The sequence below is a fragment of the Rhipicephalus microplus genome, chromosome 8 (assembly GCF_043290135.1).
Source record: "Rhipicephalus microplus isolate Deutch F79 chromosome 8, USDA_Rmic, whole genome shotgun sequence".
NCBI classification, from domain to species: Eukaryota; Metazoa; Arthropoda; class Arachnida; order Ixodida; family Ixodidae; genus Rhipicephalus; species Rhipicephalus microplus.
In genome coordinates, this window is record NC_134707.1 from 47,438,280 (window position 1) to 47,461,562 (window position 23,283).

The 23,283-nt window shown below is 41.4% G+C and overlaps 1 protein-coding gene across 2 annotated transcripts; it reads left to right on the plus strand.

The window, feature by feature from the left end:
• Positions 1–2,587: 2,587 nt before the first annotated feature.
• Positions 2,588–21,839, plus strand: LOC142769002 (histone-lysine N-methyltransferase PRDM9-like). Of its 2 annotated transcripts, XM_075871737.1 has the most exons (10): positions 2,588–2,820; positions 4,164–4,238; positions 6,366–6,497; positions 7,172–7,273; positions 10,419–10,517; positions 12,589–12,659; positions 14,344–14,526; positions 15,483–15,741; positions 19,311–19,428; positions 21,311–21,839. In XM_075871737.1, exons 1-10 carry the CDS (start codon positions 2,694–2,696, stop codon positions 21,687–21,689), a joined length of 1,545 nt encoding a protein of 514 aa, XP_075727852.1. In that variant the 5' UTR covers positions 2,588–2,693; the 3' UTR covers positions 21,690–21,839. The 2 variants fall into 2 exon arrangements, with proteins under 2 accessions (XP_075727852.1, XP_075727854.1); XM_075871739.1 differs by lacking the exon at positions 19,311–19,428 and having other exon boundaries at positions 21,311–21,469.
• Positions 21,840–23,283: the final 1,444 nt, after the last annotated feature.

A 23,283-nucleotide genomic window follows, 5' to 3' on the forward strand; every position in this document is an offset into this window, starting at 1 on the left:
GTCAATGTCTTGAAGGGTATACCGAGATCTCGGCAGTAGTGCCAACAATATGATTTTATTTGAGCATCATACGAAGCGAAAATGTGAAACTCTTGCGACTTAGAACGCACTCTTTTTACGGCTGTGAGTTTGTTGTTGGAAATTTCTTATTCATCCGTTTTCTTCCTTGTGTTTATTCCTTGGAGCGTGTAGACACGATGTGCTTGCCCTCGCTAATTACAAAGCACTCCTTTTTTATAGGCGCCTGTATGCATTACGGCATAAGTGAAAGAAAAAAGGCGAGCCGAGTTTAGAAAGTTTTGTTTGTGCCATGACTATTCCTGCTGATGTCCGTGCGTGAGTGCCCAAGATACATCGCGTAAGCTACATTTTTCGAGGCTCCCGGTTAAGATCCTGTCTCACTGGATGGTCCACTCCGGGATTATGAAGGAGACCAGAAGTGCACCGTGTTCAATAGCTGTTTACATAATATTTACTTTATTGACGCCTATATGATCAGGTACAGATTATATCCTAATTGCGTGTTCATAGCATGTTTTGTAGCTGACGGTCAACATCAATACTTATTAAAAATCACTGCTTATCCAGGAGTAAATGAAGCTGAGTGGGCGAAGCGCCTGTCATTCTGTCCATGTGTCTGTCCGTCCGTTCGTCTGTTTGCATGTCAGTCTATCTCGCCGTCCATCTGTTCATCTAGTGAACACTCCATGTACCACATTGTCGCATCATTTTATATATATTTATCATATACAAGCAACACTATTTAGCGGACATTCTGAGGACTAAACAAGAGGTGGCTATGACTACATACTACAAACAAGGGACGCACAGCACACGGCGTGAGGAGCTTCGCCCCTAAATACACGGGCTGTTTGGGCTCCGCGATGAAAGTACAACAAGACACCGTAGCCGGGCTTTGTGCACATCGCTTCGTTCATTGCCAGCCTGCCTTGTGTTTTAGGTACATGAATAAACCGTGCCGCAAGGAAACGGATGACCGTGCATGTGATGTCGAACGCTTCAAGCTACCATAGAATGCCTAATGTGAGTTCAGTTATTAGGTTTCAACTACTCCCTAAATCTTCCTCAATTTTTTTAAGGGCGAAGCTCCTTATAGCGTGGCTTGTGCGTCTCTCGTAGTACGTAACCACTAGGGGCACGTACCTGAATTAGCGGTCCTTACGATTTTGACCTTCAAGGTGGTTCCGGTGAGAGATTTCTTCTGTGCATTGTTGAACTATAAAAGATAGTGCTCAATGCACATGTTCATGGCTGCTAAGGGGGAATGAGAGACAGGAGCATTCGGCCTTTAGGTAACGCGCACGCTGCGATCCCCATTAGCAGCTATTGGCATGTACATTGAGCACGATCTGACAAGAAAGATTGCTACGTTATACTCACTGGGTGCAACCTCCTTGGTTTTAGAAAGGTTTAGCGAGCGTTGGGACGCATAGCTTTGAATACAGTGAACTTGTATATACCATGAACTCGAGGTGGTTAAAGGTGGAAAGTAAACCCGAAGCGCAAGCCGTAAGAAAGTGTGCATGTGCCACCTCCCGTATAGTCTTTGAAATGTCCGCTGGATGGCGGTGCTTCTATAAGGAGAATATATGATGAAAATATGCGAGATGGTGGTACTTGAAGGGCTGAATAGATGGACGAAAGGAAACACAGACAGATGCATGGATGGACGCATGAACGGACGCAGGCGCGGATGCATGGACGAACGCAGGGATGGACGCACGAACAGACGCACGCATGGACGGGTGGATGGACGCATGACCGGTTACACAGACGTACGCAGGAACGGACGGAAGCAAGAACGAATACACGGACAAATGCTTCGCCCCACTCCCCATCATTCACTCCATGGATATGCTGCCATTTTTTTTTATGAGGCAGTTTCTTAAAGTTTCACGGCTCTTTGGTTGGACACCTAGTTGTCACACAGGTGACCTGGGTTTAATTTTTACAGAAAGAGAAGTGTTTTTATTGTTTCTATTTTTTCCCACTGCAAGTCTTTCTTTGCGCTGTATATGGCTATCGTATAGTGTGTTCGTTTTTATTGGAAGCAGTTTCAAACAGTAGCGTGACTTCGAGGTAGAACACTACCTTGAGACGCAGATCACCAGGGTTCGATTGTCATTTGAGCTTGATATTCTTACTTCTTTATTTGCATTTTGGCGGGCCAGTTTACGTTTCATCGCTCACAACCGATGGGGCCGATGCCAAAGCCGCTTCTGGACACCAGAAGTTCAGTGAAAACAGCTTTTTAACATAATGTTGCTAATGCCATCAAGCTTTGTAGCCAGTGTTTTGTAGCGGCTGCTTGCCAAATGAAATCAGGTATAAAAAACTCCACTTTCCTTCTTCACAGCTTTTCTCGAAATGGTCGTAAGCATCTTTTCTTATAGAGAAATTGTAGTTGCTCCATGTCTACTGAAGCCAATAAATTATCCGCAAACTATTTTTAATAGGAATCTTAATAATAAGGAATCCTAAAAATTAGGAATGTCTATTTCACGCCGTCCCACATTTCCCCGCTATCGCGCAGTGGGTATGCGCCATAGCTAGAGGAAAACGAACGAACCGAGAGGCCCTTTCCGTGTCGGCCGTGGTCGCGGCGAGCTCCGCGACTGCTAGCGTGCGCGCTTTGTAACTGGTGATGCTGCGGTTTTTCGGGCGTTAAAACGATGAGCAGTAGCGACACGGAAGGCGTGCGCCACTACTTCACGGAGCAAGAGTGGCTGAAGCTTCCAGAGTACATGAAGCTCCGCTACGGCAACATCAAAGAAAACTACGACAAGATGGTTGCTTTGGGTAAGTCAAATACTTGAATGCTCACAACGAAGTTTGAAGGGGTACTTACCAAGTGAACTGCTGAGGTGGGCCCAGCATGTAACTTTGATACACTGCTGTACTAACATGCTGCGTCTCTTGAGCTTCCCAAAAGACAGTCCAACTAAGTCAAACAAATAAGTCATTCAGGGACATTGGTCATCTACACAATGTTAACAGAGAACTTCAGGAGACCATTGCAACAGATTTTCTAGTGAGAAAAAAACACATTACTGTAGCATATTGTGTCACGAATCACGGCTCAAACTTTTTTCTAACCTGTGAGTGATGATCGGGATAAGGCAAGTTTTGGGAACATTCCAACGCCTTCTTTCTCCTGTCATCCTTGGGAGTGTGCTCAAAGCAAGTGAAACTGCGTCTGGATTTTCGTTCGTTCAAAAATTTCTACTTGCGCCGGTCTTGTGTGCGTCACATCTGTTCTTGGTATTTTACGCGCCGCCATGAAACAAGTTACACTTTTGCACTAACAGGCCCAAGTGAAGGCGTTACCTTACTCCAGCACACTCACTAGAGCACTAAGCATGTTTAAAAAGGTACACATTTTTTTAGCAATACCACATGGAGGACCGGTTTCGTTTTCGAGCAACGACTGCTCATAACATGCGAACAAAAATTAGACACAGTAATGCGCTGAGGAACGCTTCTGCCTAAATATTTCAGTGCCATAAATCTTTTGTACTTGGTAACATTGTTTAGTCTTTATTGTTTGCTGGCACTTACTTCCTTGTTTCCTTTCACCTTTCTGTGAGCTATGCATTTCGGTCTTGCGCATTTGATCCCACTTGTCAGATTAATGACATGCTACAGCTCCTTTCTTCACCAGTCACTGACCACGCTGGTTGTTTCTTGTTAAACGCGAATGCCAAAAGCAGAACCTAATGGTATTTCTGTCACAGCAGTTGAAGCGCTTACTCCTTCTGAAAGCTTCTGCTCAGCATATACCAAACTCGGTAGTAGCGACCGTGTAGACTTGCATAGTTTAAATTAGGCGGACCCGACGTCCTGAGTTCCAATGGCTTTGTTTTCATTGCATCATATTTGCTAACGTTATTGAGTTTAAAATTTGAACCTGTCATATTGGTCACAGTAGCTCATTATGGAATACCTGGTAACCGAAACCTACCTATTTCACGAAAAGTGCCGCACCTTTTTTTCTGCAGCAACGTGTGTTACTAGGCTTGTTTTTATTGCACAACGGCTTAGAGTCTTGCTATGGGTACCAAATGTCTCAATGTGTGTAATCTGTACAGGAATAAGATGTCCCTTTAACATTGTTTCATTGTCTTTTCATTTCGCTTCTACAGGTCTTCAGCCACCAATTCCAGAGTTTATGAACGCCAAACCTGCAGCTCGTAATTGTCCAGCAAAGTCGAAGTCTTGTAAGTAACATGCAAAAGCTATGAAAGGAAACCTAGCTATTGAAATCTCGTGCGATATATTTGAACGGCCAAAAAAAACTTACGTCAATTTTTCCTTCCTAATTCTGCAAGTTAAAACAGCTATAATAAATATGTTTTATAAAGAAGTTACGCTTGAGCTCTTCTAAGCGCAGGGCATGAACGGCTAGCGTTGGTGCATATAACATATGCATTTATGTCTGAACCATTTTGAGGTGGCTCTATAAATCGGAATTATATGTCAGCAGTTATAATTCAGTTTCAGTTATTGGATGTAGGTAGGTGAATATCATTCAACGAGTATCATTTGCCTGCTAAAATTATGGCAGTTTCAATGGCACTTTGCTCTAGGGTGTTGTGATAATAGAGCTTGAGTATAGGCCTGCAGAACCTGTAAATGAATAATTAGGTAAATAAATAAATAAATATGATAAGACGAAGCTGCATTGTTTTTTTCTGCTCGCGCTCTGGACTTCCACCACTGTTTAAACACCACTTTATCAAAATATTTTTGCTAGCTGCAGCTTCTGAACACCATTATCGGTTGTAACTGTCATTACCCTCCTCCCCCCCCCCTCCTTAAAAATGTTGGAGAAATATTTTCTTCGCAATGAATGCTCATTGCGGTCTCACTTCGCATTCTCAAATATTGCGAAAAGTTGGGAACTGTTCATGTGGGTATGGCATGATTGGGACCTGTAATCTCTAATTCAGAAGGCAAACATGCTGTGTCCATGTGTTTCTTCTCTGCGCATTGTCAGCTTTACTAATTCAGTATACCAGGGAACTTTTTAGGCAAGCGTGGATTTCACATTGCACATGGCTCAACATTTTAGGAGAATTGATTTTCGCTGTCACTTACCACCATGCGTAGTAGTATTAGGCGCATTCATAGTTGGTTAGCGCACAAAGAAACGAAAGACGAAGCAAGAAGAAAGAACAAACGCTGGTTGAACACTTTAAGAGTTTCATTGTAAACAACACACGCGGTTACAAATCAGGGAACAGAATGTATTCCAAGTATGACGCCGATGACCGATGTATTTAATTGCTGTCTTCGGCGATCTCACATGCGCGTTCATTGTGATGATACGCCATTATTTGAGGTATGCGCCAATGAGGTCATGTATTCCATCTGGATTCACGACAATGACTAGCGAATTGAGTAGAGACCAACCTTCAAGAAATTTTCGTGCCCACGCAACATGACTTGAAAATATATAGTGGTTGGCCCCCTTGTAAACTCCCGCATGTGAAAGAAGTTCGACATACCACCCAAGATAGTCATATAAAGCACTTCTTAGCAAGCTTAAGACAGCCAGCAATTGTGGGCATAAAATCGTATTAGTGAGCTGTCTGTGCTTTTATCAGAAGAAGAGACTGTCTATTCATAACCTTTAATTACGGGTGTTGTTCACTTGTTCTGTGTGTGTTCGATTTTTTCTAATATTTTTAAGTTTCCAAAACAGCACTTCCACTGTCCATGTACAGCATAGCCTACAGGGGTCAGTTTTGGTTAACCTACCTGCCTTTCTGATATTCTTATTCTCTCTTAATCTGAAATTTTGAATTTTTTTACTTTTCTCGACCATTCGTTTGCAGATATGATCGTGTTATATTCTGTATATTTCATTCCTCGCGTGAATTATTCTGTAATGAAATCTACCGTAAATTTAGTAAGACCTGTCTGGTGTTAATATCTAAAAATCTTGATAGGAGTTTTAAGCAGGCTATAGAAATTTTTGACGACAATCTTCATCAGCAATGTTATTTTTTGCGTGGTCATCAACATGATTCTTGCTACTAAAAATAACCTAGACGGTTGTTTTTATAGCTTTTATTGTAAATAAGTAAAGTTTCAGTACATAAAACTACCAATTCGCAAAATGATTCTGAAAATGTAGCGTTAGCTCGAAATTCGCCACCTTGATCAGGACAGACATGTTCTCACGAGAATCGCACTTTTACATTTTGAAAATACTTTGTCCGTCCTCAGGTGTTGTGTTATTAACATTTTGTAGTCATGATATTATGTTGGTATGGCGTGAAGTATATATACAACTTGGTCTACTGAATATTGGTTACTCAAGGCAAGCGGTTTCAATGCAGGTGGCTCAAGCAGCCGCAAAGTAAAGCGCACGTCGAATGATTCACAACCCGGCTCTAAAACGACCGGAAAATCACCTGTCCGACGTTCCACTCGGGTACAGGCAAGAACAGCGCATGTCTCTAAAGACCAGGGTAAGTGGAATTTTAACGTGGCCTTATGTATTCATACAACTTAGTAGTAGTTCTCCCCAAACATGAACATGACGAAAGATATAATGACGGATTAAGGAAACATCAACAGAGACTTACAAATGAATACTTTATTGCGTGAATAAATGCATATATTCTACAAACGACACTACTTGGGCCCCGAATTTCAAAGCGGAAATGGCTGCGCATGTAAAATTTACCTTTGCAAAACTCTCTGTGGGCATGAAAATATATATTGCAGAATTTTTGCAGAATAAAAGTTTGTACCGGTGCTCCAACTGCAGTGCCACGGTTAATAGTCTGCCTCAAGAAAATTTGAAAGTTTATGGACTTGAGATATGTAATGTTCTTTGATTACGGGCAAATTCTGCTTACGACATGTTCATTATTCTTATTTTTCAAACAAGTTGCGATCAGTGTCTACTCATTTGTGTTGGCATTTCATTAGTCACCGCTTACTCACGCAAACATCTTCCATCGTTTTCACAAGTCTGAAAATTTACTTTTTGAGAATAAATAATTGTACGTTAACATTTGCTTCATAAGCGGCAGTACCTATTGTTGAACTATTACGGATCCTGCTGATTGCTGTGTTATAAGCAGTCCTAACTCACTAACACATGTTCCTCGTTATCATTTAACCCTACGTTTGGCAGGCGCACGAGCCAACCCACCGAGCGTATCTCGGTATCCGAAACGGAAACTCAAGAACATCAAGTACACGGAAAGTGAAGACCCTTCGGACGACGAGAACGCATGTAAGTGAAATTTTCAGCAGACAATATTTCCTTATTATTCCAGTGTATTGAGAGCCTCGCAGCGACAACTGCGCAGTGGTGGCTTCCGTCTAAAAATTTAGGTCACAGCTGTTGCTGCAGATACAAAGCGACACTGTTTCAATACACATGTTCAAAGATTCTTAAAAAATGCTCTCTATGTTCGCCAGTACATTTGCAGAAACAAATATATTTTCGCAGGGTCGTCACCCACACTTGAAGAGTATTTATCATTGACCCAATTTTATTGCTTCCTGCATTATGCAACTCATAAGAAGGTGCCGGTCTACTGTTATCACGTTAGCCAAGAACGTGGACAATTCTATGTGTGCATTTTAGTTTGACATTTCAGCCTTTACGGTAGCATACAGATATACATCAAGCCTCTATCTGGTAATGCATATTAATAATAATTTTACGCCATAACAAGTTCCTATTGACTTTTTCTGCTGTGCGAATGCTGGTACAATGAAATAAAAATGGTTTTTGAAAACATTATTCTACGACAGTTTTTCGCGCTGTGAGCTTACCAGTCCCAACAGTTTATACAGAATTACTGCAATATGGGCAGAAACAGCGCACAAACTCACGAGACGAAGAGAGAGACACAAACAAGCGCTGACTCTCAACGCTGACTCTCAGAGTTGAGAGTCAGCGCTTGTTTGTGTCTCTTCTCTTCGTCCCGTGAGTTTGTGCGCTGTTTCTCCCCACACTGTATCACCAACTAGCGCAACATTCAGTCTTGCTTCAGAATTACTGCAACCCTTCAATTGAATGTCGTTACAGAGAAGCATGATCTTGGATATTAGTTATGTAGGCCTTCAATTCATTGAAATATTATAACTTTGACAGTAATACAAATATCCGCATTCTCCTCATCATCGTCAGCAGCAGCAGCAGCAGCCGGGCTGCACCAACTGCACGGCACACACTTCTCCCACATTTCATCGATAAACGTGCAACTGTGCTTGCACCGACTGGTTGAGCCAGCAAACCTCTTCATTATTAGCTACCCATGTAACTTACTGTCTCCCTCAGGAGCGCTTGCCTTGTTTGAGGATCCAATCTCTTACAGTAATTGACCAGCACTAATCTTGTCTTAGCGCCACGTATCCTGGACATAATCATTATATCCTCCTCATTTCTTCTATAATTTGTATTTAACACTCATTTCTTACCTGACCTGCTGTCATGAAAAAACATCCCTTAGCAGGATATGCGTTTGTGCTCCAGGAGAGGTTTCAGCAAGTAGATTTCTCCTCTTCACGGCTACATTCTTTCAAGGCTAGAATGGTCTTTTTCCAGGTTATAGCTCTGAAGAAGACAAGTCTACTTGTAGAAACTTACGCTGGAGCACACAGCTCCTGTTTACAGATATTTTCGTCACAAAATTTCGTTTTCTCTTTGCTGTCGTTTTGGGGACTGACATTTTGTTGTTTCTGATAGCAGCGTCATTCATATTACCTTTTTAGACTCGCTTTGTCATTTTCAATTTCTGGTGAACACTCTGCTTTTATTCGCTAATATATGACGTCATACAAGCAAACAAAACGCATTTGAATTTCTCCGACAAATATTACTCGGCAAAGATAGGTCAATATTGCAATGAACCGCATAAACATACGTAAATAAGCACTTTTATTCATTAGGAAAATTTGCAATTACTACGCTGCTCAGCAACTAATTTCATGCCTCAATAACGTTGAGAAAAACCGATTGTCTTCGTTAGACTTTTTTTGGCGTGATAATGCCACAATCTCAGCTCTGTTTTAATATTTATCACTGCTAACCTCAAACGACTAAACCGGAGAACCATTTTGTCCGTGCAGCAAAGCACGTCGACTCACTTTAGCTATAGTTATATGACAGAGCTATGAAAAAAGATATTAGCTAGCGTGAATCGAAAGCTGCTCAGCAAAATTTTCTTGCGCAAGTCTGCCAGAGACGGTAGGACATTTTCCTTTCGTAATTCTTCAGAATTGAGATATCCCAAAATTCGCAGGGCACATATTTCAAAAAGATGAGTATTCACTACGCTGCTAAGAATTGTCTCTGCACTTCCACTTAGGTAAGAGTATGAAAGCGTCGTCCCTGAGCACAAGTAATCACTGCACAAGAGGGATAAAATACGACCCGTAGGAAGCTCAGCTTCAATTTTAGAGATGAGCACTAAGGCGAAGCTTGTTTGAAAATACAAAGGTCTCGCTCGGAAGAAGTGAACTGAGATATCACTATAGCAACACGCTACACAACTGACGCTAGACAAGCGCAGATGGAACACTCATTTAAATACTTTTAAGATGCCAGTCAATTCCATTGCTACTTACCCTTGTTCGCTCTTGGCCCCCTGGACAGCGCCGTACACGTGCTGGCACTTCATCACTGATGTTTTATTTTACATTTGATTGATCTTTATTTGATGTCAACATTTACATAACCCTTCCTTTACATTTTTCAGGCAATATTTATCGTTAACATTTGGCTGCGCTACTGTTATTCCAATTCGCTTGTGATTTCCCAATCAGTCGCCTAATACAATGGATGCACTTTATGCTCCCATTGTATATTCGAATAGCTTGGCATGTTCTTACTGACTCAAGTCCTCCGACTTAGACAATTCGTACACATCATTTGGTGTTCTACTTCAACTCTGATATAAGGCCATCTGGATTTCACAGGAGAGAGAGGGAGAGAGAGAGAGAAACAATTTTATATACGGCATAGCAAGGTCGAAAAACACAACTTGCATTTGCACCAGCATTTGCACGTGAATTTTTTGTTACTCTTATGCCATGTAGTTTTTTGCCTGTCTACAAGATTCAACACCAGTGGTCATCGTTGGACTTGGTATCCTGCGCTGTTACATTATGGGGACACTCCTGTACATCACCTGCGAATGTTGGCATTATTCGAAATCACAATTATGATGCAGGGAAGCTCATCAAAACCAGACCTCCAAAGTTTTGTAGTGAACTCATAGCTTGCGTTAGCTCAAATAAGGAACTTGTTTTAGTTATCACTCGGCAAGTGTAGCACCAGTTTCGAACGGAATAAATTGAACTTATTGAATTACGTGTAGAATAAGTGCACTTGTACCCGTAACATTACTGCGATCTATTATATGCAGCGCGTAAGGCTCCAACAATCGCCCAAGTGCCACGACTGACTCCAAAGGTTCCGGCAAGGCGCCCCCAGAATACAGCGCCTGGCAGTGATCAGCACAAGTGTAAGTCTGCGTTGGTGCGGAAATGTGAAACTGCGCATCAGCAATTGTAGTCTGAAACGCTTTAATGTATTTATTTATTTATTATCTGTTATTTATTTGTTTTTTATATATTTATTCATTTATTACATGATTAGTAATAGTGCCCACACCTACTCCAAGCAGGGAGGGCATTAAAAATGGTACAACAGTGGACACGTTTCTAAAAAAGTTCAAAGAACAGGCAAAACAAAGACAATCATTAAAAATAGTCACTGTCTTTGGCAAAACGCTATAAAATGAATGAATAAAATGAGGATTATGATGCCGATTTTATTATACAATTCAATACAGTTATATTACGAGAGAAAAATTGTTTGTAAATGTATTCGTTCTGACAAATTAAGGTTTTAATGCATCTTGCCGCTGTTGGTAAGAACAGTGGACAACAACAACAGTACGTGCCCGAGAACAGCTAACCATTTCAGGTTTAAGGTCCGATGTTAGACGTTTTCAAAAAATTTTGAAAATCACGGTTTTTAAATGGAGTGACTCATGATGAATGGAGCCAAGCGTCCATCCATCTATCCGTCGTTTTTGTGTCCGTTTTCTGTCCCTCTGTTTGTCCCTCCATCCGTCCGTCCGTCTCTCTATCGGTCAGTCCGTTCGCTTCCATCACACTAGAGCACTGATCAGACGGACGGACAGATGGACGCTTCGCCCCACTTATCATCATCAACTCCGTGGATATGCAGGGGATTTCTTATTCTAACAGTGCCGCCTAACCTCTTTAATCGACAGGTAAAAGAAAAACACTAACGCCATCTAGAGACATAATTTCCAAAGACGTATATCCACAACGTCATTCAGTGAGCAATTTATAAACTCAAGGTGGCTACATACGTACTACGTACTACATACCACAATTATACGGTGGAGGGACCGAACCACAACCCAAGGAGCTTCGCCCCTAAAACGCGCCCCCCAGCGGGCATCATACTGAGGAAAATACTTGCAGCAAGAAATTTTGACCCACTTCAGCAAATCTCCATCCGGACTGGCCACGAGGGTCTAATGGCTAAGGCTCTCGGCTGCTGACCCGGAGGTCGCCAGATAGATTCTCGGCTGCGGCGGCCACATTTCCATTGGAGGCGAAAGTGCTTCAGGCCAGTGTGCCTAGATTTAGGTGAACAGTAAAGAATGCCAAGTGGTCGAAATTTCTCAGAACCCTACAATACAGCATTTCTCATAATGACAATTTCTCATCAGTCCCTACAATTATTATTTAGTAATTCTTTATCTGGTACGGAAACGGTCCTGGTGCAATTCATATAACTGCACATGCTGCCACAAGATACTCAAGAAAATGCATGAATGATATATGAAACACATACCTACTTCATGTGCACTCCATAGGTCACTGACCATGTGGTCACTGCTATAGTTGCAAAATGTGTACTGTTACCTCTGCACGTGTTCACTTAGTAAGGAGTTTCTCCTTGAATAGCCTAAGGGTCGTCTTTTTCACAGTCACGACGACGTACTAGAGCACATAGTGTATGAAGTTCATGTCGGTTTACTAAATAAATATGCAAATATTAAAATGACATGCGCAAAGTTCAGGCGTGATGAAGGGTCTTGTTTCAAAAATAAAAAGCGCAATCGTTTTTCTTACATAAAGCTGAACGCTATATTAATCAACATTATTTGCATCCTATGGAAATGAGCATCGTGCCAATAAAACCATTAGACCAAAAGCGTATTCCACAGATTCTCTTTCCATCACTTTTGATATTTCCGTTAGCACTTTTACCCAACTTTAAAGCGTGTTAAATAATTTCTTTGTTCTATGGCAGTAAACTCCGGAAACCAGGAAACTGAAGTGAAATTTTTCAAAGTGATAATATGCAGTAGCGATCCAGGCAGAAGTGATTGATACGAACAGTTAATCGGTACTCTTTCTTTAAATAAATTCAAAGTGCTTTCATTTCGCCATACGCAAGCATAACTCTCATAACTTGTTTATTTTTTGCAAAAATTTTATGCACTTTCAGGCAGTCATGCTCTTTCAGGCAGCTTAGAATTTGCATTCCAGGTCGCTACGGGTGCTATCATGACGACCCAAGCGAATGCCCTGTCCACGGACCGTCATTTTATGTGGTTGGGGTAAGAAACTTTAAACCTTCTTTTTCAAGCTGACCCGTGTCTTAAAAGGAGACGTCAGCCTTAAAAATTCTTTTCTAGCAATTGGCAAATGCTACGAAATTGGGAATTTTGTAAAGCTATCTAGTTTTTCCACAGCTTCAAGGCCTTTGGAAGAATTTCAAAAGAAGTAATATATATATATATATATATATATATATATATATATATATATATATATATATATATATATATATATATATATATATATATATATATATATATATATATATATATATATATATATATATATATATATATATATATATATATATGAGGTCTAACAGACAGTAATGCCAAGGAATGTACAGGGGAAGTTACTAGAACCAATAGAATGTAAATAAGAAAAAAGAAAAGTGGGTGAAAAAATAACGAGCCTTGATCAGGAATCGATCCTACGACCTTCGAATAACGCGTTCGATGGTCTAACCACTGAGCTACCACAGCGGCCTTCCCTCCATCCACTTTTTTGGGTTTAAATGTGAATTTAGTGAATTTAGAATTTAGAATTTAGAATTTAGCGTTATTCGAAGGTCGTAGGTTCGATTCCTGCTCACGGCTGGTTATCTTTTCACCCACTTTTTATTCTTCTTACTTACAATCCATTGGTTCTAATAACTTCCCCTGTGCATTTCATGGCATTACTGTCTTTAGATCTCATTAATATTCTGTCAAAACACGAAAAAACGAGCCGTTAGGTATACACTTCTTTCCCATATATATATATATATATATATATATATATATATATATATATATATATATATATATATATATATATATGTATATATATAGGGGTTATATATATATGGGTGGTGGTTCGGTTGGGCTTGCTCTTGCGCCATGGGGCTTTGCTGGTGGAAGCGACGTCCCGAAGGGAGCTCCAGGAGCTGGCTTTGGATGGAGAGAGGTTAAAGAGATCGGGAAGCACCTCCTTCCACCACTTGAAATACAACGGTTCAGCTGACGCTTTATTCAAGCAACAGCAAGATGGCGCCGATGAGGAAGAGGACGTTCAGTGAATGCTTACTATATATATATACATATATATATATATATATATATATATATATATATATATATATATATATAAATATATATATATATATATTAGTTTATTTATATGTAAATAATGCAGGTATAACAAATGTGTGTGTATAGTTGCGTGTTTGAGAAGTGATCAAAATCACTTCTCAAAGCACTGTGAGCAAAGAGCCCCACCTACACAAGAAGGGATTTAAACGAGCACAACGCTTCGATATTTTGGATAACTAACACTGACGAAATTGTTCCCCGCCGCGGTAGGCTAGTGGCTAAGGTACTCGGCTGGTGACCTGCAGGTAGCAGGATCGAATACCAGCTGCGGGGGCTGCATTTTCAATGGAGGTGGAAATGTTGTAGGCCCGTGTGCTCAGATTTGGGTGCACGTTAAAGAACCCCAGGTGGTCGAAATTTCCGGAGCCCTTCACCACGGCGTCTCTCATATTGACATGGTGGTTTGGGGACTGTATCTATCAATCTACAATATCTATCAATCAACTAAGTTATTGTTTTTGTTGTCTGTTCTGTAATACACTATTTGCTTACAGCTAAAATTGTAAAGCATCTGCGTGTTCGCTCAAAATAAACACATTCTTTTCTATTAAAGGTGCCTCTGGAAGACTTTGAGCTAGCCAAGAAGAGCCTGCCCAAAGGCCTGGTGGTGCTCCGCTCAAAGATCAAAGGTGCCCAACTTGGGATATTCGCTGTCGAGCCACTTCCTGAGGGTCACTGCTTTGGCCCTTACGCCAACTCTTCCGCGAAGCAAAATGTCAGTCATCTTAGCGAAGAGGTAACTCCAAAGTACGATAAAACTGTGCACTCTATGGTTGGACTTTGAAATACGGCTTAAAAGGGCTGCTAGTTTAGGCAAGGTGGAAAACTCTACGAATTAACGCAGAATCATTGTGGCCACGTTCACTCTATTGCCTGGATCTTTGCGTTGTGAGCCACAATGAAGCTTTCGATTGTCTGATTGATAGGCTAAAGTATTCCTGTAATGAGCACTATACAAAAATTAATCAGTGAATGTAATTCTTCCTAAAATAGATACAGATTATCCACCATTACAGTGACATGACCTTCAAAAATGAGAACGTGCATAGTGCTTGTATCAAATTGCTTGCCCTCTACAAAATGCAGCAACATCAGCGTGCATCAATTTACGTGAATATTACGGGAATCAGCCTTCAGCTTATAGAGGTATGTACGAAAATTACGACAGCATTTTTATAGAGTAGTTTCTTGTACCCTCCAGAAAGTGTACTTACCGTTACTTGCACATTCGTAGTGAATTTTGTTTCTTTCGAGGTGGGGGGAGGATTGAATAGTTTGGCTTAGGATGGTGAAGTAACTAGGGAACTAATGATTAATTTACTCGGCAGGAAAGAGTTATAATATAGTTAGATTTATGATTTTCACGACTACATTCACATTTGTACGGGAAAATGGAGAATAAAACCTGGTGAGTTTCAGTTCAGAAAACACACAAGTAAACACCAGAAATTTGTCTCACATTTTGATGTGAAGCACTGAGGCTTCAAATCTGAGTACTTACACATTTGAATTCTCACATCACCCTACGGTATTCTGTAATTAATTGATATTTTATTTAGATGCAGCTTGCACAACAGCTGCAAGATGCAGCTGTTGTGTGCCTTCCTCTCGAGGGATAGTGGTAGAATATTATTCATGATTTAAAAATTATTAAATACCTATAAACAAGAAAAAACACTATATGCTGCGCAGGGAACGGGCGAGCGAAAACTTCCACCACATTGTGAGACAGCTGGTGAGACAGCTGGTGAGACAGCTGGTGAGACAACTGGTGAGGCCCAGCCGGAAACTGCGAGGTGGATCCGCTATGTCAACTGCGCTCCAAGTGAGCTCCAGTGCAATGTCGTGGTGCTACAAGATGACGGTTTCGTCTACTATCAGACGTGTAGGCCCTTGGAGCCATCTGACGAGCTCATGGTGTGGTGTGGACGTGACAAGACTGGCGCACCCCGTAAGTGGTAGTTCACTTCTAAAATGTTGCGAAAATTAAACAAATAAAATTGGCTGGGGTCCAACATGATATCTGGGAATTTCACATTAAGAACAGAGATTGCTAATCTGGAGATAACAAGATAATGCCTGATTATACGCAAATATCATTTCGTCAGAATGTACAAAACTGATCGGTGCATCATCTGAGGCGCAGTATATGAAGAACTGCACCTCACATGTGCTATCACTGTCATGACCTGTCATACTGGAAATACATACAGCAAATTGGGACATCGTAGTGAGAATTTCGCGCAGACAACACGAAGACACAAGCAAAATTTTCACAAGGACAATCGGAGAGGCTTCTGGACCTTTAGTTTGCGTCCTCATGGTGGGAGCGCAAAAGTCTCATCATGCAGCCAAACCAAATATGCCGCCTTTCCCTATTATTGAGAGACTTCGTTTTTATTCGGAGCGTAGTTTACGAAACACCTTCCGTTATCTCGAGGTTGTTAATGTGGCATATATTGGGTGCTGAATTTATAGAGATTCGTTTGAAGCACGACAGAAAAGCACACTTGAAAGTGAGTGATTGACCGAATAAGGAAACGTATGTCCGTGTTGTATTGCTGCATAGTAGGTTATTTTATACAATTGCATATTGTAGGAATGCAACTGTTGCTTCCTACATACCCAATAATAGTGTCAAGGCAACACTGAGTATAATGATGAGCCGTTGCAGTGTGATCCTATTATCATATATATCGTCATGGCCAAGGCATTGTACCTCGTCCTCAATCGGTAGCAAGTGTTCTCAGAGAATACTACTAGATTTTACTTGAAGCACTAGCAAAAAGCGAGTACTTATACGCATTTGATGTGTCGAAGACATGTATTTAAAAAATTGGTTTATTCCCCCAGCATTTGTTTCATGGTGGAGAGAAGGGTAAACGTTCAAGGTTTATGAACAAAGATTATAGAGGTGGAGACATCACGATCATTCTTGTCTAAATTTTTTTTTAGTTATTGACCACAACACGTGGCTATAAAAGCCAGCATCTTTATGACACACGAAAAGCACATTAAAATGAGTAGCTACAGCCTAGCTACAGAAGAAAAAAAACGTGGACACGAAAGAGACCTCAAACACGCAAAAACGCTGGAAATATATACGCATTATATCAAGCATCATATCACAGTACATCCACGCAGCCTATTGCGTTACAACCAGAAACTCTATCGATTTCATGTGTGGGGTGGAACATCCCAAAACCACCATACGAATATGAAAGACGCTGTTGTGGAGGGCTCTGGAACTTTTGACCACCTGGGGTCAGCCAGATACTCAATATAATAAGTTGGTGCAACAGCTTAACTCAGCGCAAACACATAATCTGTTGCGTTACAGCTAGATACTCGATCGCTTTTTTTCGCTAGTGCCACTGAAGGCGTGCTAGCACATACATAACCCAGCATTTGTATTTCATTAACCTCGTTGATCTCACGTGTCAGCTGCTGACGATGTATTGTAACAAGGGTGCACTTATATTATTCTGGTTTGCTACCACGGTGGACTTGAATATCTAAGTTTACAATATCGTGATGCTCCTTTATACTCTAATTCAAGCACCTGCCCCTTTGTCGAATATCCTCTTTGCTGCAGGACAACAGGATCAAGTAAACAAGAGCCACAGCACACCCTGCGATGTTTGGTTGTGAAGCCATTTCTTTGAGTTGTTTGAGCATTCACACGTTTGCAGAGCGCCGAAAGCTTTTCTAGAGCAGGGAAGACAACCTTGACGCCAACCTTATATCAGCTATCGTTTTCAAGTTGTGTGAAATTATTTATAAATAGATTAGCACAGCGACGCGTCTTGCGTCAATGGCAGCACAGTTTGCAGGTCTGTCACGTCCCTGCTTAATAATCCTAAACTTATTTTCTGCAACTGGAAGTACCTCTACATCCAGGAACCAAGCGCTTATCAGACGTGAAGCATTCTGAGCAAAGCTGCTGATCAACGAATGACCGCAACACTTGCGGAGAGTACAGCTGACGCAATGATTAGCAATTCCTCTCTATACCACCTTCAAGTGAGCCGACAAGAACGGTAGAAGTGATTTGTTATCTCTAGGTTCTTATTTATAGCATAGATTATTGCATGAGATGTTTAGTGTCAAATTTAAAAACCTTATCATGAAATCTCTCCCCAACTCACGCGCCAGAAGTAGAGCTGCGGTAAACTCGTAGAAATGACATAATGTGGTTCCAACGTGGTTGCAAGGAATAATGTGGTTCCAACGACAGCTTCCAAGCCCCCTATTGTCACAGTCCAAGTAAAGGTTTTTCTTTTTGTTAACTATTTTCTTGTAAATTTGATTCCAATATTAGAGACTTGTAAGCTGGCGTTTCAACCATACTTTGTTAGTTCGACGGGTGTATGGCACCCCTGATTCTGACGCATGAGCTGCCACAGGATTCATCGTTAAAGATTTTAGATTTAACATCAACTGTAACCATGTATGCCGGAAATACGAGCTCAGAGAAAGCTAATGAATTCTTCCGTATCTGTCAGCTGCAAATATGCTGATTGCATAACATCAACTAGCCTAAAGATCTCTCTTTTAAACTTACGGCTCGTGGCCTGCTGCTCTTAGCTCGCATTAAGTTAAAAGTTTCCTTTCAAAATACGTATTGGTTTGGTCCATCATTAGTGCTAGTTTAGTAGGAGGCGAATCGAGGCAAAGAAGGAAGGAATACATAATGTAGAAGGCAGAGAAGATAGCCATACCAAAGTTCGGTTAATTGGATACCTTACGCTGGTGAAAAAGAAGAGGTAACTAGAAAGATGTGAGAGGTTAAGTTTTAAAAAAAGGAAATGATCTACCGATGCGCTGATGCTTTTGTGGTGGAGCACTGCACTATAGTAAGAGACCTTCAGAATGGCCCTTAGTTCATACTGTTCACAAATGTCCGCAGTCCCCTAAAATTGTTCCCACATTTGTGGGCTCTAAGAACAGAGTCATGTTGGCAATGAGCTTACTGAGAGTTGGTACTTCTATATTATCTGTCTCCTTAGGGTTTCTTGTTTTATGCTGTCATGTGTTTCTCATCATAGCAGACATTCAAGTGCTCATTCACACCCTCGTTGACTTGGCAGAATGTGGGCCCGTCGTATGACATGAAAGCCACGAATTTCCCAAACGTTTCATAATGAAGTAGGATGTAAATATACTCGTTCAAGTGATGCACCTTCGCAATAACACTTACAAATGATTCTGAGCGCACTTTAAGCGATATGAGCTTTACCCGGATAAGAAAGTTGTACGACACCTCATATACGCATAGTCCCAGATTGATCATGTTGTATTTAGTATTAGGTAATAACGCAATTCCTGGTTATTTACCTATATGCAGTGTTTCAGGGTACGTAAAAATTACACTTAGCAGAGTGTGCGTTACCTTACACAGTTATCGTTTTCTGGTAGTGAGAATTAATGTAACCAAACAAATTCCTATGTAGCTAACTCTTACTCATATGATTTACGTAGTTCTTGCTTATTTCTTTTTCAATTACACTTAACATTTAGCACCAGCCGTCGCAGTGCCAAGTTGGAGGACAGCCTTTCACTGCGACATCTGTGGATGCACCTGTTTGTCGAAATGGCAGTTGGACAAGCACCGAAATTCCACGCACCCTTCGGCACAGTAGGCAGAGTACCACTTATTTCAATGTTCTAACTATGGTGAAAATAGGTGCCCAATTAGTTTGCTTTATCTCTTGGTCATTGTGCTTTGTGATGCAGCTACAAAGAATTAGGACAATGGCAGCGATGAACCAAGCATAAAGTCACCATAGTGTCATGTTTATTCCTTCACTGTACTTCAACCACTCATGAATCTCTGCATAAGAAACTGCGTGGCTTTATTTCGAAGCATTATTATCTATTGTACCACAAGGTAGGGCCCCAATGGCTTCTTCCTTTCTTCTGGTGTGGTTAGGGTCACATTTTGTCATCCCTAGTACGCTTCACGGATTGGTGCCTCTCAAAACCATTCTGATGATGATTGTGACTCCTGCTAAAATCACTTTTTCTCTGTAGTTAGTGTGTCCAATTTTTATAACATATTGAGTCTTTAGCATACGTTGTGCTTCCGAGTCGCCCTGGCGTTGTCCTTTGCGTGTGTCACACGTAAGCTCACTCACTGCAGCCGTTAGGCATTTGCAGCACCCTAAAACGCAGATTTGTCATACCGTTAAGCTACCAAGGATTCCGATATACAAAAATATAGAAGTGTATATGTAGTTAAACAGTAATAATTATTAAATTTCAACTGCCTGTTCGGAAACACTACACAAATATCACGGAAAATCATCATGACACAAATACTGAAGAATATTTTTGGCCGCAGAAACCATCCACATTATTAAAGGCGTCATCTCAAAGCGAGGTATGAAATGCGCGTCTGGCCATACATAAGTCCAAAACGCACAAAGATATATATCTTTGTGCGTCCCGGCTGTGACGCACGGGGTTGCGTCACAGCCGGGAGGCCCCCACTACACGCGTAATCCAGAAGCGGGCAAGGAATTCGCATTGCACCCGCTTGCACAGCCTACCGCAATACGGTGCACCTCTCTTTTTACGACGAAATGTTGACAGGGCGCGGAGTAGTTAAAGGCTTAGGACTTCCTAAAATGCCCGCTTACCAGCCTCTGTCACAATACGTGGCACCCCTCCTTCTACGACGAATCGTTTACGGGACTCCGAGTAGTTAAAGGCTTAGGACTTCCTGAAAAGCTCATTTTTGCCCCACACCGAACCGCCAGTGCCAAGAGGGGCCGTCTGATCGGGAGGAATGCGTTAGTGAACGGAAACATACACAGACCGCTGACATCAGAAAGGTGAAGGGGAGAAGGGGGAGAGAGATGAAGGGGGAGGTGGAGGGAGGAGGGGGAAGTGGAAGGAAGAGTGGAAGGGGGGCACCCGAGGGGCGTCCACCGTATAATATTTTTCTCTTCTTCTCTTTTTCTTCTTTTTCTTTCCTTTTTCTTTTTTTCTTTTTTCCTTTTTTTTTCTTTTCTGTCTTTTTTTCCTCTTTCCTTGCCCTCGATTTGAGATTCTATAAAGCTGAGCACCAACAAACTGTATCTTTATTCCTGAAGAAGGTCAGACTTTAGGCCGAAACGTCATAATAAACCACGTTGTGACCGCTCACGGAAGATCTACCGGACTATATATATATATATATATATATATATATATATATATATATATATATATATATATATATATGATGAAGAGCACACTGTGCAAAAGTTTCTACGGCAATTTCAGTTGTGCTGCCATGAAATGTTTCGTGTGTGGTGTTGATCAGTCGATAAGGACAACGTTCTATTAGTCTATCAGGAGAGGCGATACCACATCTCAGCTAGCTACTGACATGTAGATAAGATGTTGCAGAATCTGAAAGTACCTAAGGTGTTTAGAGAGAAAGAGCTTTAGATATATACAAGCGCTACTCTTGTGTCTGAACCGCCTTCAGAGCTTTGATTGCAATTCATTGTTTTATTTTTTCTGCTTCGCAGGTCCGACAGTGTGAACGATAACGGCCGCAAAGGCGCGAAGTCTTTCGTATGTCATGTCTGTTGCAAAGCGTGGTCTACGAAAGTAGCACTCGATCGTCACATCCAGTGTCACGCCACGGTGAAGCCATTCACGTGCGAAGAATGTGCCGAAAGGTTCTCGAGTGCGGTGTTGCTCAAGCGCCACATAAAGCGTCACACGGGTGCCCTCTTGTACAAGTGCCCGCAGTGTGACAGGGAGTTCGGCATGGTGACACACTTCAAGAGCCACGTCCAATCCCATGCGGGACTGAAGCCCTATTCGTGCCGAATTTGTGGACGCGCGTTTGCCCGCAAGTGCCACTGGTCAAGGCACGAGATAATTATGCATGGAAAACGTTAGTGTTCGCCCGTCGCACTTTAGTACAGGTGCTGAGGACATACCAGGAAGAACGCCCGTGCACCTCAGGAATCATACGTCCTGGCTTTATTTGGATAACGCCAAACAGGTGACGCTTAGTCACCCGAATAAACTAAATCCCATTTCACTGAGCGCATGACGATAGTAATCGTTTACTTTGACTTAATTTTATTAGCATGACTCGAAGCAGCGTTTCGCCAGCCATATAAAGGGAATTTTTACATCTCTTTGAAGAACAATCTTGGGATACAATGCGTTGTCAGGGTAAGTGATTCACGAATAGTTTCCAGTATCATGAGCACCGAAGTACCAAGTGAGACGACGGGTAAGGAACAGGTGCACGACTTTCACGTCAGTGCACATTTCTCACATAAAAATCCTTTGCAATAATCACTAAGAGCTAAAAGCTAGTCGTGGTATGGGTAAGTGAATCGTGCGGCATTCTTTGAAGTGGAGAAAAAGCAATCAAGGAGAATTACCTGTTTGTAGCACAGAGGTACATAAAAGTTTACATATCATTTTCTCAGAAAAAGAGGCTTCCGGGAGAAGAAGATCCTTAAAATAATGAGTAAAAGCGTCATATTTTCAATGTGGCCAACGGGCTCGATTGCAATTCCAAGGCTTCACTAAATTTTATTTATTAACTTATACCCTCAACGATAAAGACATCACAAAAAACAGTTAACAAAATAGTTACACAATCAAACAAAAAATGCAGCAAACACACATGTACAAGTTTCTCGATAATTATAAAATGTTAGGCATTTCTTTTTTATTATATATGGTCATGGATAGTGGGAATGGTTCCGGGAAGGTGGTTCCAATTCAGTGATCATTACCGTAAGCATAAGGATATTCTGTTAGGTGAAACATCAATACGCTGCACATTGTGGCTCCCCACTACAAGGGCGCCGTCAACGGCACACTTGATTATTTATCCGGCGTTCGCATTCGTCCAAGAACGAAAAGCACCGGTCCTTCTCCGTGTGAGTCATGATGTCACATATTGAAATCATCATAGGTTATGACAGATCACTCACTTTTTTACATTAACATTTTGTGTGTCAAGACGTGCGTCACTGCATAACGTCTCACGATGACGTCATGAACTTTCATCGTGCTCCCGATCACTGTTGGGGCACTCTCTGAAGCAATGGGATGTCACTGAGGCACAGCGATGTGTAGTGGAGCAGTCCGCATTTGTCCGTCTTTGACGTTTTACCAAGTGCCTTGGTGCGGCCATGCGTGGCAAGTATTGGTCGACCGCACAGTGTTGGAATGCCCTAAGAGCAGTGCACCCATACAGGAAGACTATGAATTGGGGAATGTGACTGCATTCATCAGTTTGTTTGGTCATCCGCCGTCACAAAATAGAATTACTCCAGTTTATTTTATTTCTTATAGAAACAACTTGCCTCTAGCCGGAACTGAAGGACAAGACTTAAAAATTGGTCATTTTGTGGTAACGTCAGCAAATGCAAGCAATTTCAGTTTCAACGTGCAGATGATTCGATGCGGCAGCTCTCACCCCCACAAGAATGTGAATGATAATATTTACATTGCTAAAAGAAACACC

Coding starts and splice junctions, on each gene's coding strand:
- LOC142769002 (XM_075871737.1), top strand. CDS start 2,694: ATGAGCAGTAGCGACACGGAAGGCGTGCGCCACTACTTCACGGAGCAA. Junction 4,239..6,365: donor TCCAGCAAAGTCGAAGTCTT/GTAAGTAACATG, acceptor GTTTCAATGCAG/GTGGCTCAAGCAGCCGCAAA. Junction 19,429..21,310: donor TCCACGCACCCTTCGGCACA/GTAGGCAGAGTA, acceptor TCTGCTTCGCAG/GTCCGACAGTGTGAACGATA.